At 34.9% G+C, this 20,279-nt stretch overlaps 1 protein-coding gene across 1 annotated transcript; it reads right to left on the bottom strand.

Moving 5' to 3' along the window:
* Nucleotides 1-272: 272 nt before the first annotated feature.
* LOC116144826 lies at nt 273-10,819 on the bottom strand. Its single transcript, XM_031430254.1, has 9 exons — nt 10,535-10,819; nt 10,059-10,421; nt 9,645-9,866; nt 8,969-9,046; nt 8,353-8,421; nt 3,070-3,130; nt 2,277-2,471; nt 2,068-2,157; nt 273-520 (listed from the first exon to the last, which is right to left on the bottom strand). The coding sequence occupies exons 1-9, from the start codon at nt 10,817-10,819 to the stop codon at nt 273-275; spliced, it is 1,611 nt and encodes a 536-aa protein (XP_031286114.1).
* Nucleotides 10,820-20,279: the final 9,460 nt, after the last annotated feature.

Below are 20,279 nucleotides of genomic sequence, written 5' to 3' on the forward strand. Positions count from 1 at the left end.
GTTGGTTACATATTTCCTAATATGCCACGATTGTTTGTCAACCATTAAGGCTGCATATAGAAAGAATGGGAAGCCCTCTTCTTTACACACGGCTTTGATCCTTCGCTTGTCATTATGCACCATTCTCACTGCGAACCCTCTTTGAATTATGTAGTCCTTCAAAGTTTCACTAAAATGGATTTTATTTTTGAAAACCTGCCCCACCTCAAATTTAATTTTCCCATCTGCCCCATATTGAAACTCACTTGCCTTCATATGCCTACTCATCCTACTCACTGCATCCTCATCCTCACTAGACCCCCCATGAAATCGTCACTGTTTTTCTCGTAATCAGATATATGCCCCTTAGTTTCAGCCGCTACCTCTCCCTTATTATCATTAGTTTCAGCCATTTCCTCTCTTCCATCTATCATCATTATCGCCAACCTCACCATCAACATCCCAGCTACACTAGCAAATCCATTACTGTTTTCATCATCATTGGAGGCATCACTCCAATGGAAGTAATCCTCACAATACTCTTTGGGGGGGAATTTTTGTTTGAGTGTCATTAGGTTTAGTATGGTTGGGTTCTGGCAAAGGCTACAATGGTTCCACACACTGTACAAGTAAAGCTTCAACATACAACCTAATGTCCTTTAACCCCTCAAACCCATATTGCTAGAAAAGGAATGCCACATCCTTATCACTATCTATTAAACATTTCTCCCCCGACAATGGTAAAGTAAATTCCACCCTAAACTTCTCATTAAGATTAAGTTGAATTGCCACATTCTCTTCTGCAACACATTTTTTCATATCCTTTATCAACACTATATAGCTAAATTCATCGAGGTCCACATTTCGCATCTCATAATCAATACCGAACAACTAAAATTTCAAATTAAATAGTTGTGGCTCCATCTTGTAAATAAACTGGGCAGAATCAATAAACTGGAATTTATGTTTTATTAAGTAATGAAAAACATGCAAATAACAGTTACTTTAATTAAATTAGACCTTTTTTTTATTATTGAATAATAACTAAAATTTAACGTACTTTCAAAATTGCAGTGGATTTTTAAATTAATTAATTAAGTTGATGAGAATATAAAACACCATTTAAACACAATTTTAATGGATTTTAAATTTTATAAGAGTATTAAGTACGACCGTCAAAACCTTCCCATACTTTAGCATTGACTACAAATCTAGCTCGAAATCAACTATAACTTATCAAGTCACAACTTCATTTTGTTTAATTTTTTTTTTTTTTTCAATTCTTTGGTTCTATTTATCAAACAACTATAAACACAGAGCTGAAAATTGCAAAAAAAAAAAAAAAAAATTAAATTAAATTAAAAACCCATCTCATATACATGGTAGTAAGTAAAGTAAAATAAAGCAATAAAACATATAGCTGATGAACTTGCTTCTTAAGTGATTGAATTTTAAAAAGAAGATGTATTTGCAAGAGGCTCTCAAGATGGAGTTGCTTGATTTAAAGACAAAAATATTATTTAATACAAAAAAGTTTTTTGTGAGGCTTAAATGAAACCACTCTAAAATTGGGATAATCTCTCTAAATCTTCATCCCAATGATGCGAATTTGGCCCTTTACTCACTTGTATTGGGCTCTTGAGTGATTTCACCATTTTTTTCAAATGGGTTGAAAATTAGACCTAATCCAATCCTTTGGTTATTGGCTGGACACTCATAACAATACAGAACATTGAGTTGAATTTATCAATTTCTATTTGAGTCTGTTCACCTTGTTGATCCTCTTCTGTCATTTTATTTACCTCTTTTTAATTACAGTGATACCATTAATTCACCTTCATGTAAAGGAGGTTGTTGAAAAAAAAAAAAAAAATCAATAATAACATTAGTCTATTTGTAATTTTTCTTCTGAAAATCCTATCGTTTCATATATGTCTGTAATTTTAATATATATAATGATAGAACCTATACTAGATTAAAATACATTTTTTAACCCTAATTTTTTAGTATAATGTTACATATACATGACAAGAAAGTGCAAGAATATTAAAAAAAGAAGACAACATGAGAATAGTGGGGATACACTACCTTCATCTATTATAAATTCAAGAGGTTGCTCCCCATCAATTCCTTTTTTCTCAAAGATAGTTCCATCTTCTAGCCTAGTCGTTTGTTTGACTGCAACATTGAAGAGTTTAAGATAGAATGAATATAGTTTTAATTAGGGTAACTTGAGATGTCAAGATTCATACAACATACTATTAAGCCCACCATTATTCATACATTAGTTTACTTACTGGTTACAGTAGCACCTTCATATGCAGTGATAGTGCCTTCCCCCTCTCTCAAGATCTTCTTAAATACCTTGGAATCACCATAAACATCAATCACAGGCTTGAAGGACACCAACTCTAGATCAACATGCAGAACAGAACTTGGCGGGATCATATGGAATCCATCATTAGCATCCTTGCCCTGCTCTCCAAAAGCATCTGCAAATTTTCTAAGATTATGTGCATGAATTTCAAAACAGAGAACAGACTTCTAGCACTAAATCTTAGAGTAAATAATCAAAGCTTGATAAGATTCTGGCATAAGTGTCACCAAAAAAATCTTTCCATAACACAAAGGCAAAAGTTAGAATCAATATTAGAAACATGTACACCATAATACTTAAGCACTACTGAAACACACTAGAAATTTACAAAGTCAGGAGTCAAGAATATAAAATAAAAACTATAAAATGAAAGAGAATGAAGATAGAGACAAAATTGTAGGACACCAATCCAAACTACCGAGGCTTCTCCATAATCAGACATTAAATACAAAAGAAAATAAGAATAAGATAGTCTATTCACACTCTCAATAATCAATTCAAGCAAACCAGCCCCACCGTTTGGCTAGATTTTATTCATTACACACTCCAGCATATAATCAACTCTTTTAAGAACAAACCCTAAACCAAAGAAACAAACAAAAAACCTTAAAAACAACTAAACATGTAAAACCAAGAACATTCATTACACACTACTACATACAATGAGATTGGTACGTGGCGTTGTTAACCTGGCGGTCAACCCGTAAACTTACAGGCCTCTGCACATACATAGTACTCTTTCTTGCCAATAGCAGTGCACACCCAGTTTTCCAGCTGATATACCATACCTCATTAACAAAATGTAGTATCAAACATCACAAAAGTAGGACATCATATAATCAACTTTGTTAAAAACAAAAATCTAGTTGTGGCTTCATCCTGCAACCCAAAAATATATAAGACAAGCTATTCACACTCCCAATAATCAATTCAAGCAAACCAGCCCCACCGCTTGGCTGGATTTTATACATTACACACTCCAGCATATAATCAACTCTTTTAAGAACAAACCCTAAACCAAACAAACAAACAAAAAACCTTAAAAACAACCAAACATGGAAAACCAAGAACATTCATTACACATCGTCGTCAACCTTTGTTCAGTCATCCTCCATCGTCATCATTACCCCACGATCCTAAACCAAATAAACAAACAAAAAACTTTAAAAACAACCAAACATGCAAGTAAGAAGAACAAATAAGAAAAACCAAAAACTTAGAAGTGCACTGAAATAAGAAAAAACTGAAGAACAAACAAGAAAACTAAGAAGAAACTTTCGATTAACCCTTCAGTTTTCATTGTTTAGTCATCGTTGATGATTTATACTGTTAATAACACCGGCCTTAGTTCAGTCGTCTTCCACCGTCGTCGTTACCCCACAATTCTCTCTCTTAGACGTCGTCTATCGTCTTTGTTTAGGATTCGTTGTCGTTCAATGAACTTACTCTGCCACTGTCATCAGTTTTAACTCTTACATTGTCGTGGGTTTTCGTTTCACTATCGTCGATGATGGTCTCCAAACAATGGCAACAGCTTCATTCAAAACCTTCTTTCAGAGAGTTAGAGACAAATGAGAAAGAGAGTTAGAGACAAATGAGAAGGAAATGAAGAGGCAAGCCAAAAGTTTTGCTTTATTTTGCTTTATTCGATTTTTTGCAAAGTCAACTTAATGGGACACGTGTCAATCTCTAAAGTGAATCTTCCAAAAGAAGTTTCGCTCCAGATATCGAGGTGATAATTTGAAAGTTAAAAGTTTGATGGCCGTACAAAATTATTGTATTGCCCTTTATGAAATGGAAATCAGTAACAGTACAAAACAGAAAGTACTTATTTGTCGATTCTAAACCTTTTGGGTACCATTTGTCGTTACAGCAAACCTTGGGTACTTGTAAGCTATTCGGCCTAATTTCTCATATACAACATCTTGCTTTTGCTTGATGTCAAAATTAGGTTTACATTTGGAGTTACTTAGAGTCTGTTTGAAATAAAATTTAAATAAATTTTTTGTATTTTTTACACAAGGGATAAAAAAAATCTTATAAACATATGTTTTGTACAATTAAGTTGAAATGTTTTTGAAAAAAGTTTTTGGATACACTCCTAAAAACTAGTATAAAATTGAAAAACCATTAAAAACTGTTTCATGGTTTTTAATCTAAAAATAGTTTTTTAATATTATATCAAACATATTTTTCAAAAATTGAAAATATTTAGACACAACTAAAAAATTCAAATCATATTTTGAATTAATTCTGTATCATAAATCAAACGGACCCAAATTTTTTGTCACATAATTGATAATGAAGTTTCTTTATTATATAGAAATTGATTTTACTGCAAATCACGTTTCTAACCCCCATATCATAAAGTCAATGTTATGCTAATAACAGTATACTATCTATTCATAAACCAAATTGTAAATATTTAATAGGGTCAATAACAATAATCCTCCTTAAGTTTTTAAATACAAAATTCCCCCTATGGTTAGAGAAATAATTAACAGAAATTCCCCTATCGTTAATTTTTTGGTATTAAAATAAACAATAAAGAGGTAATATTGTAAATATTTATTAAAGGTAATATCGTAAATATTTATTAACTCATTACGTTGTAAATGTTGACCACATATTAACGGCTGACTAACAGCTAAAAAAATGTTGTTATTTCTAAAATTTGAGGGAAAATTTTGTTATTTAATTAAACCTCAAACAAAACCTTATTTAATATTTATCGTAAACTATCTAAATTCCATAAATTCTAACTTCTCTTCTTATTTTCTTTTGAATAAAGCATTAATATATCAATTTTGTGATGACATTTTGGGTTCAAATAACTTTCATCACAATTTTGCAAATTTTAGGTTATTAGCAGTGTTCTAAAACCTAACTCGGGGTGTCACTCAGCCAACGGGCCGGATCCCAGGCTGACTAGTCCAACCGGTTAAACCAACGATCTTGTCGGTGATCTATCAATTTTGAAATCTTGTAAACACACCCCTACTAAATATCATCAATTCCTACAGGTTTGAAACCCAACAAACACACCTGTGTGATCTAATCGCACAGTTAGGGTTTTGGTTTTTTCGGCTAAATTCTGACTGATTCCAGCGTTTAAAATTCAATTTGACACCACCACGTAACCACTAATCTTCACTCTACAAAACCCCTCTAACCTCGAAACTTGGTAGCCGCTTGTTTGCCAGCCTTGACTCATGTATATTGCTACAATCAAGTTGATTTTTTCGACTGATTATGGCAGCCGAAATTCAATCAGACACTACCACGTGAACCACCAACCTCCACTCTACAAAACTCCTTTAAACCTAGTGCTTGGTAGCTGTAAACTCACCCCCACCCCCTTAGTCAGGTATCCTCTAAATATCCCTCAATAAGAATCCTAGGGATACATGTCTGGAGAATGAGTTGTATTTAGAAAAACCTATGTAAGGATAATAATAATAATATCCAAAACATTCATATAAGATGTCACGCACGATCCAAACTTATAATTGCAAAAACTTTAAGAATTTATCCGGAAATTACACAATCAAAACATATTTATAAGGTGGAAGCTTTCAAAGGTGTTTCACAAACATTTATCATTTACATTATTTACATCAAGATGACAATAAATCATCTTCCCTCATGTGTAGCCCCGCTGTATCTAGCATCCTTCGCTTCTGGTCTACCTGCAAAGCAATCAACAATGAAAGGGTGAGCGTTAATCACTCAGTAAGGAATGATCCATTTTATTCTAAATGTGTTATTTGACCTTCATTTAAACATATTTGTTAACACACCACTTATCTTTTACATCTAGGTATACTTCCCCCCCTTTTTTTTTTCTAATTCATATGTTTTTCATCATTTTATCCCATGACTATTTAAACATCAATGCATACACATACAAATAAGTATGTAAACATAGTAGACACACATTACATGTCATGATATAACATCTAAATATCATCTAACACGAGTATAAATCATCTCATGATGTAAATAATATCATAACTCATGTAATGCAACTAATTGCATATGAAGCATTTAATGTGTAGCCGATCAGACTTTTCTTAGCATCTTAAGCACTTCATATCATCTAGCCTTAAATTCATCTAGAGCTCATATCATCGAGAGGCGTGCTTACACGTTATTTAACATCTAAAGCATATATTCATCTTTCCTCAACCGGTATACGAGGATAAGCTTATGCATTTTCCATCATGTCTATATGCATCTCTAACATCTTATGGCATATAAATACATATTTTAGTGAGCCTAATACTTTTTATTCATCTATGGATTATTAATCCATTTACATTACCTCTTGCTCACATTCATCATCTTAAAACATGTATTACATTGAATCTTCATGTCATTTCATAACATTAATCATGCATTGACATCATGACCATGTATATCTTTTAAAGATCATCTAACTAATGGGTAAACATTAATAAATGGCTTAATCACGTCAATATATAATCAATTCATAATCATAAGAATTAATTATGTTAAATCTTAAACTTTAATAACTAGAAACTTATACTTCAGGCCATTTTCCATCCATTTCCTAAACGAATTGGCTCTTGGCCTAAACATAAAAGTTGTAAGGTTATGTCTTAAATTTCTAGTGCTACAAGAATCATCTCATTTTGATTTTTATAACTCAAGTTATAGTCGAAATACTGAAGCATGTTTAACATAACCCCTAAGCTTGTCAAATTTGAATTTTTCATATCAAACTATGCCACATCAATTCCTATTGACAATTAACCAATAGGTCAGTAGTCTTTAACATCTTAAAGAAAGTGTAAAATCTCATTCCCATAATCATCTATTATTGTTATAACATTGTAAGCTAATGCAAACAACACATCAACACTTCTAATAGCAACCATTCAACACCATGTGGCCTCCAATACTACAATTTTTGCCACAATCAGTATCCACACTTCATTTTCTTCAATCAAACATAAGAACTCATAAAACATAAATAGCAATAACTTCATGTATAATGAATTCAAGGCAATAAGTAGAATAAATGAGTTCAACTACACTTGCCATCAACTAATTCTATGCCTTAAAGCCTTAATTTAAGGTTTCATAAAAATCTACAAACCCTAGCATAAACCCTAAAGTCATGGGAGGTTCTTCCTTACCTTTTTAAAGACTTCCTCCAACAAATCCTTTGCCTTTGACTTCTTTTACACCTTAATCCTACATATATAACATTATACCTCAACATCTACCTCAAATCTTCAAATCACATCAAAACTAAAGTTTTTAATCCTTACCTTAAACCCTTCAAATTGAAGATCCAAGGCTCCTATCTTGTTCTCCTTGAAAAATTATGCAAAACTCCTTGAAAACCTAGAGAAAGAAAGCTTGTTTCATGGAAGATTTGAGAGAAAATGGAAGAAATGTTGAAGAAAGGCTCTCTCCTTTGGCTTGAACGAATTTCATCTCATTTATAGGAAAATATTTCATTTATTTTCCAAAATTATGCAATTGGCCCAATTATTTTAATTGTATAACTCATAAGTCCTTAATTCTTCATATAAGGGCATTTTGGTCATTTCACACTAGACATAATTATTACTTAATTAATGCCATTAAATGCAATGAAGCCTACTCATCCTTGACTTTTTCAATGCTTATCCATAGGCAAAATAACCATTTTGCCCCTAAGCCTCTTTATGGATAATTGATTCATACCGTTCCAAATGAATTGACTATTTTGCCCTTAGTTAGATTTTATGCTTTTTAACATAAAATAAACATTTAAAGGACTATTTTGAGTTAGGAACATACCTTTGACATCTTGGGTATTACATTTCCTCCCCCCTTACAATAATTTCGTCCTCGAAATTATAGAAACAGCTCCGGGTATCGACTTCTCATATCTTGCTCCATTTCCCAAGTAGCTTCTTCTATCTTGTGTTCCTCCAAAGCACTTTAACTAGTGGAATTTGCTTGTTTTTGAGCTCTTTTACCTTTTTGTCAAGGATTTGAACTAGGCGTTCCTCCAAAGCCAAATTATCCTGTAATTCCATTTCCTCCATCTGAAGCACATGTGGAGGATCACTAACATACTTACGCAACAAAGAGACATGGAAAAAATTATGGACTCTTTCCATGCTCATTGGCAGCGCAAGTCTATAAGCTACTTTGCCTACCATTTCCAATACTTCAAAGGAAGCGCCCTTCCTTCCAAATCTCATAATATGTTTATAAGGCGCGACTTTTACAAAAACTTTGTCGCCCACTTGAAATTCCACTTCTTTTCTTTTTAGGTCGGCATAGCTCTTTTGTCAATCTTAGGCTTGCTTCATTCTTTCTCTAATAAGCTTAACATCTTCAATCCTTTTTTTTTTGCGGAGGGGGGGGGGGGGTCATTTCTGGTCCAACTGCTTGAATCAAGAAGTCTTTTTCTCCAATATCATCCCAGTACAAAGGGGATATGCAACTTCTTCCATATAATGCTTCATATGGGGCCATCTAGATAATGGATTGGTAACTGTTATTATAGGCAAATTCTATTAGTGGAAGTATATCACTCCATTTTGCCTTGTGATCCATACAACAAGCTCTAAGCATGTCTTCAATCACCTGGTTAGTCCTTTCAGTTTGGCCATTAGTTTGAGGATGATAAGCCGTACTGAAGGCTAACCTTATACCCAATGCTCTCTGCATTCCAACCTAAAAAGCTTATATGAACCTGGTATCTTTGTTTGACACAATCATCTTGGGTACTCCATGTAATCTCACAATCTCTCTGACATATAATTGCCCCAATCGAAATGCATCTATCTTATTTGTCATAGGTAAAAAAATGAGATGTCTTGGTCAATCTATCAACCACCACCTATATTGCATTATATCCTTGGTGAACTTTAGAAAGTCCCACAATGAAGTCCATTGAGATATCCTCCCATTTCCATTTAGGAATCTCTAAGGGTTGGAGTAATCCTGATGGTCTTTGATTCTCTGCCTTTACTTGTTGACGTGTTAAACATCTGGCAACATAATCGGCAATGTCTTTTTTCATACCTGACCACCAATAGCTTTTCTTTACATCTTGATACATCTTTACACTCCTAGGGTGGGTTGTATAAAGTGTATTGTGTGCCTCACTAAGGATTTTATTCCTTAGTTCTTCATCTTGAGGTACACATATTCTATCTCTAAACATCAGTGCCCCATTGACAGTTTTAAAGTCTGTTTCTTTACCCTCTATTATCTGTTGGCATATCACCTTGCAGGTATCATTTTTACCCTATTTCACCTTGATCTTCTCCACCAAAGTGCGTTTGATCTCCATTTGGACCAATCCTCCTTTGATCACAATTTCAACTCCTTCTTGGAGGATCTCTAATTGTAATTGTCCCTGTACAGTAATCTGAGATAAATAGACTTTTCTACTAGGGGCATCTGTTACTACATTAGCTTTCCCTGGATGGTATCTGATGTCACAGTCGTAGTCTGTCACCAATTCTAACCATCTCCTCTGTCTCATATTCAACTCTTTATGGGTGAAGAAATACTTCAAACTCTTGTGGTAAGTGTATATGTTGCATTTCACTCCATACAAGTAGTGTTGCCATATCTTCAAAGCAAAAACCACTACTGCTAATTCCAAGTCATGGGTAGGATATCTGCTTTTATAGTTTTTCAATTGTTTAGAGGCATAAGCAATGACTTTCCCTTGTTGCATCAACTCTGCACCCAAACCATTGTGGGAGGCATCAACATAAATATCATAATCAATGCCTACTTCTGGCAATGTAAGAACTGGAGCTGTAGTTAATCTTTTCTTCAACTCCTGAAAGCTTTGCTCACATGTCTCTGCCCATTCAAATGGTATTTCTTTCTTGGTGAGAGCTGTAAGTGGTCTGGCTATCTTTGCAAAGCCTTCCACAAATTTCCTATAGCACCCTGCTAAGCCTAGAAAACTTCTAACCTCTTTCACTGTCTTTGGCCTCTGCCACTCGAGCATCGCCTTTACTTTACCAGGATCCACTGATACACCGTCTCTAGAGACCACATGACCCAAAAGGGTAACCTAATCCAACCAAAACTCACATTTTGAAAATTTGGCATACAGTTGTTTCTCTCCTAATCTTTGTGACACAAATCTCAAGTGCTCGGCATGTTCTTTAAAGTCTTGGAATAAACCAGGATATCATCAATAAACACCACTATGAACTTGTCAATGACATCATGGAAAACTCTGTTCATCAAGTCCATAAAAATTGCAAGTGCATGAGTCAATCCGAATGGCATCACAACAAATTCATAATGCCTATACCTTGTTCGGAAAGCCGTTATTGGTATATCTTCCCTAGCCACTCTAACCTGATGGTATCCTAACCTTATATCAATTTTAGAAAACACTGAGGCACATTTCAATTGGTCGAACAAACCATCTATCCTGGGCAATGGGTACTTATTCTTTACCATTTATAAGAGCTTAAAAGTATACATTTTATTAGTGATTTAATTAGATTATTTGTGGAAAAAGGTGTTTAATTGTTGGAATTTGAATTTATTATTTCATAAATACCTTTTACAGGATCACAGGTGTATTTTGAGTATTTTCAGGTTCAAACCGATATTTGAAGGAAAAATAATGATGTCGATGGAATTCGTGACGAGTAGGAACAAACGGTGCAAGAATCGGAGTTGAAACGAGAAAGTTGTGACGCGTCAAAACTACAATGTAAAATCTGGAAATCTTTCAAAATGAGCATGCTTTGATGTTTTGATCATAACTTGAGCTGTGGTAATTGGAATTCAACGATTCTGGTGGAGTTGGAAAGCTTATTCAAAGATCTATAAAGTTTATGTTGATGACTTTACCAAATTCTGAATTTCACGGACTCTGGGGACAGAAAGAACGATCGCCGCAGTGATCGTTTCTCATTGCCGCAGCGATGGGTCTCGAGCCTGTTTGGGTTATTGCATTCTCCTAATCCGAATTTGAGTGGGTTAAGGATTTTAATTATTTTCCTAAGTAACCTCTAAACCCTAGCACTATAAATAAGGATTTTTAATTAGTTTTAAGGGGGGATTGGAAGAGAAAGAAGACAACGGCTACTACTTTGGAGATCAGAATTCTTGTAATTCTCGTTCACAAATTAGAGAAGTGTTTCTATTTTCCGTTCTTAAACTCATGTTATTCAATACAATGGTTGTTTTCATTACTGTATTTATAAACTAAATCTCTTTTCTAGGGCTAAGATGTAGACCAATTTATGAATATGTGTTGACTTAAATTGTTGTTAATTTTTATTGAGCTTTTAATTCTAAGTTTTATTATTGTGCATAATGCTTTCAATTCTTAAGGGTCCGAGAGTTGAATGATTTTATGGGTTGGGTTGAGATCGAGAGATAAAACTTGATTAGTCTAAGGTAATAAAACTATAGATTGAGCGAACGCTAGAGATAGGTTACCGCGATCTGTGAGGCTCTGGTAAATTCCATAGAACTTAATGATCTTTTAGCTTCTAAATTCAACTTAGAGATATTTTAGGTTGTTGCTTAAGGGTTAATTCGCTAATTGTTCGAGAGAAAGTTAGTAGAATATTAGGGAGTTTGACCTTTAGAATAAGCTTAATTAGGTTAGCAATAATTGTCAATGCATAGGATTAAATTGGTGTGAAATCTGTGCCCTAGGTTTAGTCATATTGATTTCTCTATCAAAGTATTTATAAAATTTTGCTTTTATTTAGTTTTTAATTTGTTTTCGTTTTCATTAAATTCATTCATAAATTCTGTTTCATCAAATAGCAATAAAATATACTAGTTTGGTACTTGGTAGGTAGTTCTCTTGAGATTTGACACTCGTTTACTCGAGTTTTACTACTTGCACGATTCCGTACACTTGTGAAAAGTCTGCCAATCGTTAGTTTATACAGTTCACGGTAATCTATACACATCCTCATAGGCCCATCCTTCTTTTTCACAAATAGAATTGAAGCACCCCATGGGGAATGACTCGGCCTGATAAAGCCCTTGTCTAACAACTCTTGTAATTGCTTCTTCAATTCTTGGAGCTCAATTGGGGTTATGCGATAAGGAGCCTTTGAAATAGGGGCTACACCGGGGGGCTAGTTCTATACTAAACTCCATTTCCCTCTCTGGAGGTAAACCTGACAATTCATCTGGAAACACATCAATGAATTCATTTACCACAAGTACCTCATGTACACTTGGGCTCGAACTCTCTCCCTTATTTACTACATCTGCAATGTACCGAGAACACCCATTTTTCAACATCTTCCTAGCTTTTGCTACACTAATCATCATGCTAGTTGGGTCTCCAAAAATGAAGTTATCCCCATGGTCTAGATTAAACTTGACTTTTTTCCTACGACAGTCTATCTCTGCTCCATATCTACTAAGAAAGTCCATCCCGAGAATAATGTCAAAGTCTGGCATATTGAAGACAATCAAATCTACCATCATATCTCGGCCTCTAATAGTCACTAACTCCCCCATTAAGACTTCATTGGTCACCACACCCTCACCATCAAGCAATTCAATCCAAATAGCTTGTTCTACTCTAATAGGCATTAACCCTAATCTCTTAATCATACCATAGGAGATGAAGGAATGTGTAGCACCATAATCAATCAAGGCATACAAGGGAGTATCATGGAATAATAACTTACCAGTGACTGTTGAAGGGCTAGCATCTACCTGCATCTGGGCCACATTATATACCTTGGTTGTCGTGCCTCCAACTGCTGGTACTGAAGTTGCAGAACCAATGGGATAATCTCTAGCAATATGACCTGGCTGGCGACATCTGAAATAAACATTGGTCCCCACTAGACATTCACCCTTATGTCTCCTCTGACATTTCTTACAGTAAATGATCTTACCTTTCCTCTGCTGGCCCTTTTTCTTCATGTCCTTCCTGTTGGCTTTAGGTGGGACTCCTTTCTTGCCTTTACCCTTATCGTCCTTGCCAACAACTTGTTTTGCACTACTGGACTGGCCAGTCTGGAGAGGACTACTTGCTACTATTGGGGGAAGAGCTAATATGGTCTCCTTCCTTAAGTACACCTTTACTCTGGTGGCTTTGGTGAGTGCTTCACTATACATTTGGGAAGGCTGATGACCCAACATAACATCTCTAGCGATAGTGGGATGAAGTCCACCCACAAATCTCTTCAATCGGGTCTATGGTGTACTGACCAGTGTGGGTGCAAACTTAGCCAAAGAGTTGAACTTGATTGAATACTCTTTGACCGTCATATTTCCTTGTTGTAGACTAATAAACTATTGTAGTTTAGAAGATATCATGTATGTCATCCGGTTCTGCTCCTCAAACAATCCTTAAACCCTGACCAAGTGAGAGTGGTGGTATCTTGAGTCTGCTCCATAAGCTCCCACCATGTCATAGCATGTCCTCTCAATAGGTATGTAGCATACCGGATCTTCTCTTGATCTGCCATAGGAAATAGAGCAGTAGCTTTCTCTACCAACTTGATCCATTATTCTGCTACTACTGGATCATTAGTGCCGCTAAATTCTGGAGGCTAATGTTTACTTAAGAGGCCGTAAATCGGTTTAATCTGCTTTGGAGGAACCATTGCTTCTAGGGTACTCATCCCTATTGCTTGACTTGGTACCACATTGGTCATCACTGTTGTCACCAGAGTATTCGTACTTTCCGACAAAGTTCTCCTTAAAGCTCTACTAACAGCCTCTTGGATCATACACTCCAATTTTGTAACATCTAAACATGGAGTGCTTGAAGTAGTAGCTGTTGGGTTAGAAGCTTCAGGTGCAATTGGAACATCTTGTGCATTCGAAGTATCACAGTGACTTGGATCCATTCTCCTTGTTTACCTCATATTTATTCTCTATCACAGTCACACATATAATGTTAATCATCTAAATCAATCCTTACATAAAATCAGGTGAACATACTTACAACAATTGGACAACTAGAGTAGCGGAACTTTACATGAGGGATACTGTCATCAACTCTCATAAATGCATGACTCCATAATAGAAAACATCTTAAAACACCCATTTTTAAAATAACAAAATACTTGCTTTGATACCAAATGTAAAACCCCCCTCCAGTCAGGTATCCTCTGAATATCCCTTTATGAGAATCATAGGGATACATGTCTAGAGAACGAGTTGTATTTAGAAAACCATGTGTAAGGATAATAATAATAATATCCAAAATATTCATATAAGATGTCATATAGGATCCAACTTATAAATTCTTAAAGTTTTTGAAATTATGAGTTTGGATCCCACGTGACATCTTATATGAATGTTTTGGATATTATTATTATTATTATCCTTACACAAGGTTTTTCTAAATACAATTCGTTCTCTAGACATGTATCTCTAGGATTCTCATTAAGGGATATTCAGAGGATACCTGACTGGATGAGGGTTTTACAGTAGCTCTCCGTTTGCTGGCGGTGACTAGTGTATTGGGTTGATTTTTTTTGGCCAAATTTTGGCTCATTGCGGCGCCCAAAATTCAATCCGACACCACCACCTAAACCATCGGCCTCCACTTTACAAAACCCCTCTAACCCGACACTTGGTAGTCCCTTGTTCATCAACAATCAAGTTAGAGATTTTGGGAACAATTGAAAGTGGTAACTCGACCCAAAGAAGGCCCTGGGTCTCTGTTTGACCAGTTAAACTAGCCATGTCGGGTTTCAAAACAGAGGTAACTAGTTTTTATTTAGCAAAATAAAGAAATATATATTTAAATACGTATGAATATATGTTAAGCTAGCTATTATAATCGCCATATATAATGGCTAGCTACAAATATTAAATAAATTATATGGTACTAAATTCCAATTCCTTTTGACCAACTTAATTAATAGTTTCATAACAATTTTGGAAACACACATTTTGCGTAATTACTTAGTGTATAACAAATTGAAACTTATCTAAAAATATATATATAAATACATGTTAAATTAGCAATTAGTCACCATAAAGCTAAACTTAACTAGAAGGATTAAATAAAGCAATGATTTAATAATCAATCTTGAGTGAAACCTGTCAAAGTGGTTGGGTCTAGACTCAACCGGCTGAACTAGTCTGATTGACGAGTCGGATCAATGACATTAGCATGTCCAGAGTTTTGAAATCCAGCAAACACACCCATGAGAAATTCCATTAGTCACTACAGGTTTCAAATCCAGCAAACACACCCTTGAGCAATTATCATCAGTCCTTACAGGTTTAAAATCCAGCAAACATACCTTTCTGATCAAACCAAATATAAATCGATGGTCGAATGGTTGGTGACGGTGACACACCAAATGCAAATGTCACTCATCCTTTGAGCCATTTGCCAGCAAATCTGCTCGAGATCTAGTCGAAATCGAACCATTTTTCGCAAAAAACACCACTACATTCGATTGCCAATGCATGCCAAATATTCTTGTTTTCGGCATCGACAACCGCTCCGATCACCACTAAAGCACTCCCCTTAGCCTCTAGACAAAAATCTATCTCACCCCTCCATTATTCGCTTGCTAATCATCGACAACAGCCTGCTGTTGTTGTTGTGCGACTTTTGTGTTTTTCGATCGTTTAAATCACTGTAAATCACCTTCGTTGCCACATTTTGAATACTAGAACTTCCTTTCCAAAACCCTAAGTAGTCTCACCACTGTCTACTCACTGATCGTCGCCCTCCTTTCTAGGGTTTGCTTCTTTGTGAATTTGGAGTTTTAACAGTGGATAGGGGTGACCTAGCCCAGAGAAAGCCTCATGTCCTAGTCTGATCGATCGCATAGGCCAGGCCGAGTTTCAAAACATTGAAATAAAGTATACGGTATTGAAATTTCTCTTCTTTATACCTACTTAATTAATGGTTTCATTACAATTTCGCAAATACACATTCTTGTGTAATTAGTTTTTGTTTAACAATTAAAAACTTATCTAAAAACATATATAAAAATACACTTTAAGTTAACGACTAGACACCATAACAGCTAGACACAATTGGAAAGATTAAATAAAGCATATGGTAATTAAATTCCTCTTTTTTTTTTTTTACCTATTTGGTTAATGGATTAATCACAATATCACTAGGCGTGTGTAGGAATTTAGGGTAGAATCGGAACTAATGGGTACCCGAAGGTTCCGATTCTAGTTCCTACCTAGAACCAATCCTCACAAGGTCGATTCTGATTCTCAAATATTTGAACAGTTTCTAGCATTGCAGAAACTGGGAACCAAGGTTTGGCTACCTTTGTAGGAATCAGTTTGGAACCGAGACTGAAATAAAATATAATTAAAAAATGGCAACTGTTATGTAATTTTACATATAAAATATAAAATATGATTTAGGGCTTGAAAACTAGCAAACACACCCATAATAAATTACCATTAGTCCCTATAGTTTTGAAATCCAACAAACACACCTTTGTGATCTAGCCAAATGAAAATCAACGGTCGAATGGTTGGCGGCGGTGACACACCAAATGCAAATCTCACTCATCCTTTAAGCCATTTCCCTGCAAATCTACCTGAGATCTGGTCAAAATCGAATCAGTTGCCGCAAAAACACCACTGTATGCGACTGCCAACGCATGCCAAATATTTCTGTTTTCAGTGTCGACAATCACTCACATCACCACTGAAGCACTCCCCTCAGCCTTTTGACAAAATTCCATCTCACTCCTCCACTATTCGCCTCGCCAATCGCTGACAAAAGCCTGTTGTTGTGGTCGTGCGACTTTTTCATTTTTTGATCGTTTAGCTCACTGTAAATCACCTTTGTTGCCACCTTTCAAATCACCAGAACTTCCTCTCAAAAACCCCAAATAGCCTCGCCACTGTCTAGTTGCCGATCGTCACCCTCCTTTCTATGGTTTGCTTCTTCGTGAATTTGGAGTTTTAACAGTGGTTAGGGGTAACTTGGCCTGAAGAAGGCCCTAAGTTCTGGTCCGATTGGTCGTACCAGCTGGGCCAGGCCGAGCCAAGTTTTAAAACATTGAAATAAAGTATTGTATTGAAATTTCTCTTCTTTATACCTACTTAATTAATAGTTTCATTACAATTTTGCAAATACACATTCTTGTGTAATTAGTTTTTGTTTAACAATTTAAAACTTATCTAAAAACATATATAAAATACAATTTAAGTCAATGACTAGACACCATAACAGCTAGACACAATTAGAAAGATTAAATAAAGTATACGGTAATTAGATTCCTCTTCTTTTTTACCTTTTTAATGGATTCATCATAGTATCACTAGGACTGTGTAGGAATTTAGGGTGGAATCGGAACCGATGGGTGCTCGAGGTTCCTATTCCAGTTCCTACTTAGAACTAGCCCTCACAAGGTCGATTTCGGTTCTCAAAAATTTGAACTGGTTCCAGCATTGTAGGAACTGGGAACCAGGGTCTAGCTACCTTCAGAGGAATCGATTTGAAACCGAGACTGAAATAAAATATAATTAAAAAATGGGGGCTGTTTTATAATTTTACATATAAAAAATCAAATATGATTTAGGGTTTTGTAATTTAGAAAAAATACGCTTCTTTCGTTCATCCATTCATCCACTCCAGTCTGCCTCTCATCGAATCTCTGGTGCCATTCTCTTCCATCTCTCTAAAGAAACAAATCTATTCAATGTTTATCTCTATCTCTTATTCATGGAATGTACTTTCTTTATATTTTATTTTCCAATGATTTGAATGTGTTGTTGTGATTTGTCACACCAACGAGAAGTAAGAGAGCCTTAAAGAAGTTCGCACAAGGGTCTATAAAAGCTGAGAATATGATGCTGAACTAATGAGAAAAATGATAATAATAATGTTAATAAATTAATAAAAGTATACAACATGAATTTTTAAAGTGGTTCGAATTTGCACTTTACGTCCACTATTATCTTATTGCTTTTCTTGTGTATTTTTTGGTGTGTACAAAGGCTATTTGCTCTCAAATTAGGCAATTGTTTTTAACTATTGAAGGAAATGAAATTCCAGATCCCCTCTTTGGGGTGAGGGGCCTTTTTTTTATAATGTTACCTAGGTGAACTTGTTCGTGAAGTAACCCTTTCATGGCATGACATGTGGCCTATCAAACCGCCCTTCTTGGAAACTTAATGGCGAAGTAGCCAATTATTCATGAGGTGACACACGACCTGGATGACAACTCAACCTTAAATCTTATTGTTGAAGCAACATATCTTACCCTTACAACTGAAGTAATCCTTTCATAGTGTGACATGCGTCCTGGATAGATGCATAGTCATGGGATATGTGGCGAGAATTTATGCTCAAGTTGCATAGTCATAAGACACGTGGCATAAATTCATGCCTCATAAATTTACCATATAACAAAATGATTGGGTTTGACATGGAAAAAGGCAATGGTGATAAGAGCTTGAAAACACACTTTTAATTGGTGATTTGTAGGGATAATTTATGAGATAGTTGGTCGAAAATGTTTTATTTAGTTTAATTATTTCGTAATTATCTTTTATGAGATCACAGATATGTTTTGAGTGTTTTCAGGTTAATTGAGCTAAAAAGATATTCGGATGAAGAATAATGTGAGTGATGGAATTTTGGACGTGAGCAAACAAACGGTTTGAGAATCGGAGTTGAAACAAGAAAGTTATGAGTTTTGAAGATGAAATGCAAAAAATCTGAAAATTACTTAACTATTGAGCATACTTTAGTGTTTTGAGGATATCTGAAGCTATAGACATTGTTTGGTGATGATTCTTGAGGGATTGGAAAGCCGACGGAAGCATCTACAATTCATATGATGATTGCTTCTCCAAATTCAGAAAGCTTCAAATGTGAAAAGAGGCATATTTGTGTGCCATGGCACAACATGACCCATGTATGTCGCGGCAAGGTTGGTTTTGGAAAATAAGGAACTTGACGATTTGAGCACATGCTGCGGCACGACAACGCTTTCCTATTTCTACTTGGAACGTTTTACGATTTTATACAATTTTGTGAGTCCCAGTCTAAATAGAATTATTTGTAATACAACTCTAATACCCTAGTTATATAAATAAGTGTCTTTAGTCGTCCTTAAGGATGGAGGGAGAGTTAGAGAAGAGGCTAGCTGCTTGAAGACCAAAGCAACAAGTTTTGGAGCTTGGATTCATCAATTAGGGAAGTTCTTGTTTATTTCTATTCGGAAATCATGTTTATTCTTTCAATAATAATGACTGTTTTATTGATGATAATTATGAACTAATTTAGTTTTCTAGGGCTAGGATGTAGCCCAATTTTTATGAATATGTGTTGATGTATGTTGTTAAATTTTATTAAGTAATTTTTCTAGGTTTTATTATTGTGCTTTATGCTTTTAATTCTCAAGAGCCCAAGAGTTGAATGAATCATGAACTAGATTGAGATCGAGAGATGATATCTAGTTGGTTAAAGGTAATAAAACTATAGGTTGAGAGAACACTAGAGATAAATTATTGCGATCTATAAGGTTTTGGTAAATTTCATAGAATATAATAATCCTGTTAAGGTATATGCTTATATTTAATTTAGAGATATTTTGGGTTAGTAATTGAAGGTTAATTTGATAATTATTTGAGAGAAAATTATTGTAATGTTAGGGGATTTGGACTATAGAATAAATTTAATAATAATTTTCAATGCATAAGAATAGAGTTTGTGTGAAATCTATGTCGTAGTTGTAGTCATCTTGCGTTACAATCATAGTTTTTGTTTAAACCTTTATTTTCCAGATATTTAATTTGTTTTCATTGTTTAATTTAGGTTAGAATTCTTTACAAGATTTCCATTAATCAAATAGTAATAAGATAATCAATTTTGGTAGTTGGTAAAAATAATTCTCCAGGATTCGATTTCGGATTTTACTCACTATTACTTGTACGATTTCGTACGCTTTGTGAATAATCTTGTCAAATGGCC

Source organism: Pistacia vera, unplaced genomic scaffold (genome assembly GCF_008641045.1).
Source record: "Pistacia vera cultivar Batoury unplaced genomic scaffold, PisVer_v2 Contig458, whole genome shotgun sequence".
NCBI lineage: Eukaryota > Viridiplantae > Streptophyta > Magnoliopsida > Sapindales > Anacardiaceae > Pistacia > Pistacia vera.